Here is a 12576-nt window from a genome sequence, read left to right on the forward strand (position 1 = left end):
GCAGCCCACACGGTTACCATATCCATTTCCATATAGAATAGAATCACATGCTTTTTTCACCTTGCAGAGTAAACTTGATTAGCTGACATCACGTTAACGCAGAATCGTATAAAAAAAAGGTATATCTCCTACATCCGACGGTGTATAAAGATGAATCTCGAGCCTACGAAAGGAATATCATAATAGCTAAACCAGTTCCAAAAACAACATCACAATAGCGAATACCACATTTAACATCTGAACCGTTACAAATTAGAAGAAAGGGTCCACCTGTGAAGCCCAAAACATTATAAAACGGACCCGAAAGGTTGGAATTATAGACTGTCAAAAGTCGAGACACAGATCATCATTTCCCCTAGATTTGCCCTTTGATCCTGTTTTTCTTTATTGTCCTCTTTGCTCTCTTTTTTATCTGATTTCTGAAAATCTCGAGCTCTGACGTTTGATTTTATGGGAAAACTTGGTTTTTTCAGCTAGAGTTTGCTGATTCGTGGCCCGAATCGCCGAATTTCCGGCGAGATTTTACAGAAACAACGAGATCGGTGTGTCCGTTGTCGTTGTGTTTATACGCATGAGCTGTTTCGTTAACCTGGGGTTTTCCTCGAATTCAAATCACTTCATCACTTGTCTTCTGATATTTGTTCTTCATTATTCACCTCAATTACGTCCCGCTCTGTTTAAATTTGAGAAACCCTTGGAGTCTAGATTAAATAATCTTTCTCGTCAACAAGCGTTTCAATATGGAGTCCAGAGACCAGAATAACCGTCAACTCAGGAGAGGTTTGTGGAAATAATTTTCTTGTTTCCCCTTTTGTTTTATGTTATTTTTATTCAGTTTTGATCGCTTGAACATTTGGAACGGTTATTCCTTTTGCGCATTCCTTTTGAATGAAAAAAATTAGAATCTTGAATGTGACTCATGTTCATTCCCTGGGAGCTATAGACTGGGTTTTGTTTTGTTTATGACTGATCGGTTTTAATTTAATTTGTTTTTATCATGGATTTCTTTATCGCTGGAGCACATTTCTATCTTGTTCATGCTTTCTGTAGATAACTCGGCAAGATATGAATGCATACACACTTTGGTGCTCTTGCATCCGTTTATAGCAAATCATTGTTGCCGATGGTAAAGGTAGTTCGCTTACAATTCTGGCCCAACAATGTCTGCTGCTTACCTGCGTCATGATGCTTTTTCTTTATGTTAGTATGATGACTTGTAAGGTAGCGATGATGTAATTGGAATTTTAAGAAGACGACAGCGGTTCTGACTCAGTTGAAAACAGTGTTTTGTTGGATAGCATACACTAAGAAGAAATTGATGAGTTAAAGGGACGCAGTGTTTTTGTCTTGTTGTGGTGAATCGCAATACGTATTCTTTTGGACACATATCAAGTTTCTAACATGGGGTCCATGTCCATGTGATAACTATTTTTAAATAATTCTCAGAAAATATGTTTTCTAGATTTTTTTTAAGACACCATAACCCAAGAAAAGATATTGATGACTTGAAGCAAAAATTTCAGTATGAGATCAAATAATATATGAGGTTCCCAGATGTCACTGAGTCACCTTTTCTTTCTAATTCTAATCAAACCTATAGTGTATGTGATACGCAAGTTCATGGCTACTTCTATGTTGGCCCTTGAATTTTCTACTTGGGCAAAAACCATATATTTGGAAGTTTGATCCATAGTGTGATTCTTCATATGAAAAATCTTGAAGCAAAAATAGCATGTTTACCCATGACCATTTAGGTCTCTTCAGTGAACTACTTACAACTAAAGCTGTTTTCGTTTTTAGCTTCTTTGGAATTTGGAATATGTTTTCAGGTTGCCTACATGATAATTATCTAGTTGTAGAATATCCCATAAACTTCTTTTGAATCTTTGTTGGAAATTGTATTTCTTTAACTGCTCCAACCTGTAATCTATCAATAATACAGACAATCCCCCCCCCCCCCCCCTCTCTCTCTCTCACAACACACACAGAGACAAATAATAAATAAATGATAACAATTCTTCATGAACCTGTTTTCAGATTAGGGTATTACTATGATTTGAATGCTTCAAAGATAACAAATGAACAGGTCTCCCATATGAACAATTATTGCATGTTTAGATAGAGCAGCATTTAGTAATAATGGGTTCATCTTACTGCCAAATACCTCTGAATCTAAATTTTAATACTTTGTGGTTACTTTTGAGTTCTTCTTTAGCTACATCGTTACTTGCACATTAGTCTTCCTTGTCTCTGTGCAGGGAAAAAAGAGATAATTTCACCTGCTTGCACTTGTCATGCATTCTTTAATATTTTGCCTATAACACTGACTGCAAATCAGTGACTTGACTGACTGCAGTCCTCATGAATGTTTCCATTTTCCCCTTTTGTAAATGGAACTGCACTGTTGTTAATAGAATATGAGCTCGAGCAGGGATGCTTCTTTGATGCAACATTTGGCCAAAGGCATTTGTCTGAGGGTCAAACTTCTGGAAGTTTAGATATAGAAGCATTTAAGTTTCAAACTACTTAGCTAGATGACTCTGAATATCATCATTTTAATCCCTAGGTGGATTTTCTTTGAGATAATCCCTCCTTGCATCTACCAACCATGGTGGGAGATCTCGTTTTTTCAACTTGGTGAAACGAGATGGAGGGCGAGAGCAGCGAGTTGGGATATCTCGCTCGAGATCTTGCCATGTCTCACCTTGGATCTCGCTGGAACTCTGAATTTCCACATTTTTTAGTGGATTTTGGCTGAATTTTCACTTGCAACTACTCTTAGCACATCTACAACTAGGAAGATCAATCATTCTTTACTTGTCTTATGAATTTATGATTTAATGACTTATATAGAACTTCTAATGGTTGTATAATTATTTTATTCTTGAAAATTGAGATTTTGATACTCATATGGATGGAATTTTGATAACATTTAAGTTAGTTGATGCATTTGATATACTTGCTTTTCATTTATATGCCTTAAAGGTTCTATATTACATGTTGTATAACATTGCATTCCTTAATCCTACTACATTTCGGTTTCACACTGTGGGTAGACTTAGAAATCATACATAGGGTTGTTTCTAACAAATCCAAGGCCACCAACGTGTTCAAAAGGCCTTAAATAAGCTAAATATCAAGTTTCAACTCAATTGGGACCCTAAAACCCCCGAGATGGGCCACTGAGTTGACGCCAAATAGTTGTATATCTTGACTGAGATCTCACCGAGATGGTCGAGATCTCTCTTTTTCAAGGTGGTGAGATCTCTCTCAAGAGTGAGATCTTCTACCATGCTACCAACCTGTTAGACCTATTAAAAAGGCCATACCTTGTGTATATGGCCCTCACATTTAGCAGGGTCAGGGTAGGATCAGATGTACTCAGCCTTACCCCTATTCAGCAGTGTGAGCACTTGACCAATGCTTCAAGGACAACCTTTGGATAAAGACCCATTATAAATGTTCAATAGTCTTCCACCCAATTTTCCCAGGAGTCTGAATATTCAACTATTCATCTTCTTGTAGCTTCTTGCAACTCTAATGGGACAAGGGAATCCCGGTCGCCATCTGTCATTGTTATAGGAGCTGGATTTGCTGGTATTGCAGCCGCCCATGCTCTTCATGATGCCTCCTTTCAGGTAAAACAGATGATCTGCATCGTTATCTGCTTGATCTCATTTCACTCTTTTGATGAAGTTTGAACACTTACATGTATTCTGTAGTTGCTGCACCCAGTTTGCCAAGCTTGTAAACATGTCCTTTCTTCTAACAGGTTGTTCTTCTGGAGTCAAGAGATCGAATTGGTGGTCGTGTGTTCACTGATTATTCTTTTGGATTTCCAGTGGATATGGGTGCATCATGGTATTGTTCATTTCTCAGTGTGATTCTATTATTGAAGTAAATATGCTCACATTTATTGCTTCTACATGTTTGTTCTTGCTCCTGTTTTTTTCTTTCTATTTCATCTGCATAAAAAGGGTTTGTCAGAAAACAAAATGTTGGATGAAATTTGATCTCTTGCTTCTTCTCAATGATTGAAGATACAAAAGAGAATCAAATTTTCATCCTAAATGAATTGTGTAGATTTGAATCAGTAGTCTATTAGATCTCATGGTATTTTAAAAAGAAATATATCAACCTTTCTACACACTATCTATTATTGTTATCTTGTTGTGGGTGTACGGAAACTTCTTTTGTTGAAAAATGCGGAAACCGTCTGTTAATTCTGAATATCATTTTGCATTTCTTCCACCATGTTCCAGGTTGCATGGTGTTTGCCAAGAGAATCCATTGGCACCAATAATTGGAAGACTGGGATTACCGCTCTACCGTACCAGTGGTGATAACTCTGTGCTGTATGACCATGATTTGGAAAGGTAAGATGTTTTATCCTGTTTTCTGCTAGTGTGTATTATGTCTCATTTTCAGATGTGCTGTTACAAAATTTTCATGTTTATGTTTTGCAGCTATGCACTCTTTGATATGGATGGTAATCAAGTTCCCCAAGATCTAGTAACCAAGGTTGGCGAAGCATTTGAGAGCATTTTAACAGAGGCATGTGTTCCTAATCTTGCATCAATTGCCAATATGTTCTGTTTTTTTGTGTGTATGCCATTAAACATGTGTTTGTTCCCTTTCTTTTCTGATGTTTGTTTTTAGTTAGTGAATGCTGTATGTTTTAGTGAGTAAAGTTTCATTTGCTATGACCTCAGTAATCATTTGATGGGTCTTATATTATATTCCTGTCTTGACTCTTTTGAGTTTTCACTGTGAAGGGGTTGAATGTGAAAGTTCCTCATCTGTGGAACTTAACACAAAGTACACCCTCATCATAGGACACTCCTTCAAATGGCTGTTCCTCCAACTTAAAATGGCACAATAACTGCTGTAGTAGTATTTGTTTTTCCGTCCTTCATGGTTGTTTCCTGACTTACTATGAGTTGATTATTGCAGACGGAAAAAGTAAGAGAGGAGCATAGTGAAGATATGTCTATACTCCGTGCATTTGATATTGTTTTTGAAAGGAGGCCTGATCTCAGGTAAGTTGATACATCCTTCTGTTTGTCCAGTGCATATCAAAGTTGTGTTATCCTAGTATTGTCTTCAGAATTTTGAACAGCAAGTTTGTTTGCAGGCTGGAAGGACTTGCTTTTAAGGTACTGCAGTGGTACTTATGTAGAATGGAAGGTTGGTTTGCTGCAGATGCAGATACCATCTCACTTAGAAGTTGGGATCAGGTAGGTCATTATTATTTTTTTTACGATTAAAAGAAAAAGTTATTGCATTTTAGAACTTTTGCCAGCGAACTACCATTTTAACAACTTTTGGGTGTATATTGTTATTATTATTATTATTATTATTATTGGGAAAGAGTGGCATTTCTTGATTTTTTTTTTTGTTTTTATATTTTTTTTGCATCTGACTTGAATTTTCATTGTGAGATGGAACTTCAAGAAATGGTTATTCATAAAATATACTGGAAATTCTCCACTCCTCCCCCCAATCTGTACTTTGGATTGAAGTTCAATTTATCTGCTATGTTAAGAATCATTCTGGTGCATGTGAAGTTATGAGAACTCATTGTGGTTGCATAGACATGTGCAAGAGAGGCCTTTTGAGGCCTCCACTATCAAAGGGTGATCTGATTCAGTTGAAGTTGCTAAAGAGCCAGGTTTAGGCCAAAAATAACATTAAGAGTAGCTGTGGCCTATGAGGAAAGAAAAGCATAGCTTAGGACCATTAGCAAGTATAGCTTTTGATATAGTTGGTCGGAGAGACAGGACGATGTGGCTGACCCTATTTAGTTACATGAGGCTGAGCTGGGATTAGTTTGAAATCAAATGATATATTTTTTCTAACTTTGCCGTTATGAAAAACTTTGAGATCATCCTAAAATGAGCAAAATGAAAGGCAGTTTCTATTTGTTACTATGGCTAGTGACATTTAGAACTGGCCTTTATGTGTCATGACTTGCCATTATACATGGGTGGTCCACACATGATAAGAGGATCTCTCACATCAGATATCCCTCTCGTCAAGTTCCAGGACGAAACAAGCAAAGCTAGGTACCTTAAAAGTGCTTGCAGAGTTTCATACAATTGCAAATATTCTTGTAATTTTGTGCAGCAGCTTTGAACTCATTTTTGAGGAACTATCCTTGTTTTTCAGCTGGAACTTGAGCTGTGGAGCATATGTGTGGTCCTCCACTATATGGACCCATACCCATTAAGGTATAATGCTATATGGCAAACCATTAAGTAACATATCTTCTGATGTTTATCTTTTCCCAATTTTCACATATTACCTCTTAATTTAAGGTCTTTTGATCAAGTAATCCTTATACATTGATAACTTCACAATCTTTGCATTTATGGATATATTAAGTTCCCTCAGCTTCATCTAGTCACACTTATTTCTTTCAAAATTAGAATGGTCGACTGATATACTGTTGAGTTCAACAGTGTTTCATGACATTCACCGACTTCATTTATTTGTCAATATTTTTGTGTGCAGAAACTCAGACTTATATGTTTTCTATCTTGCAGGAAGAACTTCTACCTGGCGGTCATGGGCTTATGGTCCGTGGTTATCGTCCTGTTATCAACACTCTTGCTAAAGGGCTCGACATACGTTTGAACCATAGGTATATTATATTGAGAGGTCAATGGATATCTTATTTTGGCACACTGTTTTCTGGGTCAGTTGATATCTTATTTTAGCATCCTGTTTTCCATGGTAAGCATTTTCATACCTTCACTTTGACTTTCAGGGTCACAAAAATCTCCCGCCATTACCATGGAGTAAAAGTGACTGTTGAGGATGGAAGAACATTTGTAGCAGATGCAGCTGTTATTGCTGTTCCTCTCGGTGTATTAAAAGCCAAGACCATAAAGTTTGAGCCAAAACTACCAGATTGGAAAGAAGAGGCCATTGCAGACCTTGGTATTGGGATAGAGAACAAGATAGCATTGCACTTTGGCAAGGTTTTCTGGCCTAATGTGGAGTTCCTTGGTGTGGTTGCTTCAACTTCTTATGAATGCAGCTACTTCCTGAACCTCCATAAAGCAACTGGACATCCTGTCCTTGTTTATATGCCTGCAGGTCAACTCGCTCAAGACATTCAAAAGATGTCAGATGAGGATGCTGCTAGTTTTGCTGTCATGCAGCTTAAGAAGATCCTTCCCGATGCTTCTGAGCCGGTACGTCTATGTTCTACTGTATGAGTTTCTGTTTTCCTGCCAATTACTTCTATAGACTTGATCATCTAGTATATAATGCCTTTCATAGCTTTACCATGAGCAGATAGGTGGATAGGGTAGTGACTTTAAATAGCCAGTGCCACCTTAAGTATCCTAGGTTGGAAAATCGTTAACCCTAATTCTTTAACCTGTGCAATCCTTTGCCCGGGCCACCTGTTTGTTTTCCAGCTGTTACTTAAAGTACTGAACAAGATGGGTCAGCCTCAAGTAAATTTTTTATTGAGATTGGTCAATTTTCTTTTTCCAAGTTGTCAATTGTAAGCAGTTATTCCTTAAATGATTACACAACACAGAATACAAACTTCTGAAGGGGATAAATTACTTTAGGATGACAATATTTAAAGGATTCTTTACTACTGATGATGATCAAGTGAGATAACAATTATTTTTGGCTTCCTTTAACTTGTCAAATGATTTATGCGATGACATACTTTACTTTCAAACCCCTCCCTCTTCTTTTCCTCACATTATAAGGTGGCCATCTTCATGATTGGAGAGCAAGTTTCATTTAGTATCCTCCAGTTCCTTTAACTAGTTACGTTCATTAGGATGAAACCCTTACTGACTCCTAATTCGATTTATTTTTGCAGATTCAATTCCTTGTTTCTCACTGGGGAACAGATGCGAACTCACTTGGCTCCTATACCTATGATTTGGTTGGAAAACCGCACAACTTATACGATAGGTTACGGATCCCTGTAGACAACCTATTCTTTGCTGGTGAGGCTACAAGTATTGATTTTCCTGGGTCTGTGCATGGAGCATACTCTACCGGGCTGATGGCTGCTGAGGATTGCAGGATGCGTGTGTTGGAACGTTACGGAGAGTTGGATTTGTTGAATCCAATCATGGGTGAGGATGTGTCAGTGCCGCTGCTAATCTCTCGCATCTAACCATTCCCAACCCTCTTCTCTGTGGATCTATGTCAGTATAGGGCCTGGCTAGCACAATATGCCTTTTGATTGAGTGCCTGGGAAACGTTTGAAAATAATCCGTTTTTCCCTTGGATTTCTCAAGCTTGGTGGGATAATGTGTATGGTCGTTTGTGTCATAGCTGAGTTAGGGCTGTAGACAATTGATAAACTTATCTGGCTCATATAGGACTTTCAGTGCAGTCATCATCATATACTTAAGACACATACAGGTGTGGTAGGTCTTGTCTGAACAAACACGATTACGTTGGGAATAACTTTGGCAATATATACTTAAAATAAATTCTCTCTCATTGTATTTCTGCTGGATATAGCTCTGAGAGGGTTCATTTGGTGATGAGATGTATTGTGTTGTTTGTTTGCTGTTTATTTTTTGGTCAGTTTAGTAGTTAGAGATTATTGTCTTATTAGTCTTGGAAGACAGATAGCAAGCTTGTAACATAACTTGATCATCAAGGGCTCAAAGAAAAGCATAGAATTCAAGCTTTAAACAGCTATTGATTGTTCTCGGAGCAGATGCATTGAGCAGAAATCTAATCTCGATTCCATTTGAAAAATGGTGGAGAAGAAAAAGGAAAAACCAAATGAGATACAAATTGTTGAATGAGTTTGGGAAAGAATGCACATTGACTGGCCATTGAAGAATGTGAAATGCGTTTAATTGTCTATCCAAAAAATCATGCATTCAATTTACATTGGGACCCGTAATATAAACAACACCTAATATGCCATGAAAACTTCTAAGTCTGATCAGGCATAATACATATTTAGTGCTTCCAGTCAGATTGCAGCAGTGGCTCTCTATGTTTTTTTTTTTTTCTTCTTCTGGAAATGGGAACTTGACTTAAGAATTCTTTTTATGAATCACAATATATATGAGGAAAAAAGTCTATTGTAGTTTTGTGGATGATTTATCGTGCAAGAGCTTGAGAATTTGCAAGAACAAGCAATTCAAGCAAAGCAATGGAGGTGATTGCATTATTGTAATTGCATCTATATTTGTAATGGGATCAAATTTAATGTTCATGTATGATGTAAAATTGTAATTATATGTATACCAGGGTTTTTGGATCGTTATATATTATTTTTGTGGGAAGAACACAATCATAGGCAAGGGGATCATTTGTGATTTTACGTGGATCCCTCGGAGGCTATATATCTATAATCGAGCATTTTATACTGGTTTTACAATGCAAAAGAGGAGGAAGAGAAGAAGGTATATACAACAACAACAACAATAAGCCTTTTCCCAACTAAATGGGGTCGGCTACATGGATTCTTGCCCTCCAATCGGTTATGTTCAAGGCCATGCTAGATACAAGGCCTAAGCTATATATATCCTTTCTCACCACTTCTCCTAAGGTTATCTTAGGTCTACCCCTAGCTCTTCTAGTTCCTTCAATATGGATTATATCACTTCTCCGAACAGGAGCATTTATAGGTCTCCGTTGAACGTGGCCGTGCCACCTCAAACGACTTTCTCTAAGCTTATCACTTATGGGAGCAACTCCCAGACCAACTCTAATATGATCGTTTCTTATCTTATCCATCTTAGTTTTGCCACTCATCCATCTTAGCATTCTCATTTCTGCTACACTGAGTTTATCTATATGATTCTTTTTAACAGCCCAACACTCTGCACCGTACATCATAGCTGGTCGAACAACGGTCCTATAAAATTTTCCTTTAAGCTTTAATGGAATACGCCGATCACATAAGACCCCGGATGCACCTCTCCACTTCATCCACCCTATTTTAATTCTTTGGGAAACCTCATCTTCTAAATCACCTCTTTTACTTATGATTGAACCTAGGTACCTAAAACAATCACTTTGAGGAATCTCTTTATTGTCAAGTATCACCACTTCATCATCTGCCCGATCATGACTAAAGTTACAAACTAGATATTCTGTCTTCGATCTACTAAGTTTAAAGCCTTTTGATTCCAAAGCTACTCTCCATGATTCTAATTTGGTATTAATCCCCACTTGGGTCTCATCAATCAACACAATATCATCCGCAAAAAGCATACACCAGGGGACCTCATCTTGAATGTCTTTGGTTAATTCATCCATTACCAATGCAAATAGATATGGGCTTAAAGTTGACCCTTGATGTAGCCCAACTGTTATCGGGAATTCATTACTTTGTCCCCTCACTGTTCTAACACTAGTCACCGATCCATCATACATATCCTTAACTATATCTACATATTTACTTGCAACACTTCTTTTCTCTAGTACTTGCCAAATTAACGCTCTAGGGACTCTATCATAAGCTTTTTCTAGGTCAATAAATACCATATGAAGGTCTTTCCTACATTTTCTATACCTTTCCCTAAGTCTCCTAATTAAGTAAATAGCCTCCGTTGTAGATCTTCCCGGCATAAACCCAAATTGGTTCTCCGTAACTGTAGTTAAGTGTCTCAACCGGGTTTCAATTATTCTCTCCCATAATTTCATCGTATGGCTCATCAATTTAATGCCTCTATAGTTATTACAACTTTGAATATCTCCTTTATTTTTGTAAATTGGAACCACAACACTTCTCCAATCATCTGGCATTTTCCCTGTGCTCATAATCTTATTAAACAACTTAGTCAACCAAACTAGTCCATGGGTTCCTAAACTCTTCCATACTTCAATTGGGATTTCATTAGGACCTTGTGTCTTGCCGAGTTTCATCCTCCTTAAAGCTTCTTTTACTTCGGACATCGAAATTCTACGTATATAAGTTCGGACACCAGTGCCTTGGTGAAAAGTGTAATCGTCCGAAACATAAATGCTTGAAGAATGCTCATTTAGTAAACTAGAGAAATAGGTTTCCCATCTTTTCTTAATATCCTCCTCACAAACTAATACTTTACCATCTCCATTTTTAATACATCTAACATGGTCAAGATCTCTACTCTTCCTATCCCTCATCTTAGCTATCTTATAAATAGATTTTTCCCCTTCCTTTGTGCCCAACTTATTGTATAACTCTTCATACTTTCTTTCCCTTGCTTTTCCCGCAATTTTCTTAGCTTCATTTCTATCTAACCTATACCTTTGAAGATCCTCAACATCCTTAGTTCTTTGCCATATCTTAAAACTAGCTTTTTTATTCCTAATGGCAGCTTGAACCTCACTATCCCACCACCACGTCTCTCTATAAGAATGGATCTTTTCTTTTGATTCACCTAGAACATCTTTAGCCACCTTCTTAATACACATAGCCATCTCATTCCACATTGCATTGGTATCCCCTTTAAAATCTCATTTTCCTTGTTTGACTACTTCATTAACGAAGGATTTAGAGTACTCTCCTTTCAAATTCCACCATCTTATTCTGGGATAGTTTACCTTAGACCTTTTATGTGTTCTTGGGACTAAGCACATATCCAAGACCAAAAGTCTATGTTGTGCAGTTAAGCTTTCCCCTGGTATCACCTTGCAATCCTTGCACAACAATCTATCAGTCCTTCTAGTTAGGAAGAAATCTATTTGGCTTCTATGCTGTCCACTTTTGAAAGTAATTAAATGCTCATCTCTCTTTTTGAAGTAAGTATTTATAATAGATAGATCAAAAGCATTAGCAAAATCCAAAATTGAAATCCCCTCGTTATTCCTTTCTCCAAAACCATAACCTCCATGAACACTCTCATATCCTCTTTGATCTTTTCCAATATGTCCATTTAAATCACCTCCTATGATAATCTTTTCTCCTTAACGAATTCCTTGCAGTAATCCACCCATATTTTCCCAAAATTCTAGCTTTAGACTTTCATCTAGTCCTACTTGAGGTGCATATGCACAAATTATATTTACGAACTCTTTCTTCATTACAAGCTTGATAGCAATAATCCTATCACCCACTCTTTTAACATCCACCACATCATTTTTTAAATCTTTATCCACTATTATACCCACTCCATTTTTATTTGTTTTATCTCCAGTATACCAAAGTTTAAAGTCATCCAACTCTTTGGCTTTTTTACCCCTCCATCTAGTCTCTTGAATACAAGCTACATTAATCCTTATTCTCCTCATAACATCTATCAATTCTAAGTTCTTACCAGTTAGAGATCCTATGTTCCAAGATGCCAATCTAATCCTACGCTTATGGACTAGCTTCTTTACCCGCACTCGTCCACGGCGTGGGAACCCTTTCCTACTTATCACCTCATCCGGGCGCCGATGCGACGCGTCGCTTACAGGGGACGCCCTAGCTAACCCTTGCCCACTTATCACTACACCCAGGCCATAGTGTAGCGCGTCACTTCTTTTGTCGGGGAACGCCCTAGCATAGCTTTTATCATATAAGGTCGAATCCATGAAAAAAGGTTTGGCTAGATTTTTTTCCGATGCCGGCTGCCGACCTGACGCACCAACCCTCCTCCTTTA

At 37.6% G+C, this 12576-nt stretch overlaps 1 protein-coding gene across 1 annotated transcript; it reads left to right on the forward strand.

Moving 5' to 3' along the window:
* Positions 1-311: 311 nt before the first annotated feature.
* On the forward strand, positions 312-8482 carry LOC149005371 (polyamine oxidase 2-like). The gene is made up of 10 exons (XM_089168217.1): positions 312-780; positions 3526-3638; positions 3773-3861; positions 4263-4376; positions 4467-4554; positions 4954-5039; positions 5135-5237; positions 6546-6643; positions 6770-7199; positions 7850-8482. The coding sequence occupies exons 1-10, from the start codon at positions 741-743 to the stop codon at positions 8150-8152; spliced, it is 1464 nt and encodes a 487-aa protein (XP_089024343.1). The 5' UTR covers positions 312-740; the 3' UTR covers positions 8153-8482.
* Positions 8483-12576: the final 4094 nt, after the last annotated feature.

This window comes from Hakea prostrata, chromosome 9, assembly GCF_041222555.1.
Source record: "Hakea prostrata isolate BN-2017 chromosome 9, UWA_Hpros_2, whole genome shotgun sequence".
Classification (NCBI taxonomy): Eukaryota; Viridiplantae; Streptophyta; class Magnoliopsida; order Proteales; family Proteaceae; genus Hakea; species Hakea prostrata.

Bases quoted from the DNA above. Each gene is read 5' to 3' on its own strand.
- LOC149005371 (XM_089168217.1), top strand. From the start codon at position 741: ATGGAGTCCAGAGACCAGAATAACCGTCAACTCAGGAGAG. The intron at 3,639-3,772 runs GTAAAACAGATG...TTCTTCTAACAG, and splicing joins TTCATGATGCCTCCTTTCAG to GTTGTTCTTCTGGAGTCAAG. The intron at 6,644-6,769 runs GTATATTATATT...TTTGACTTTCAG, and splicing joins GACATACGTTTGAACCATAG to GGTCACAAAAATCTCCCGCC.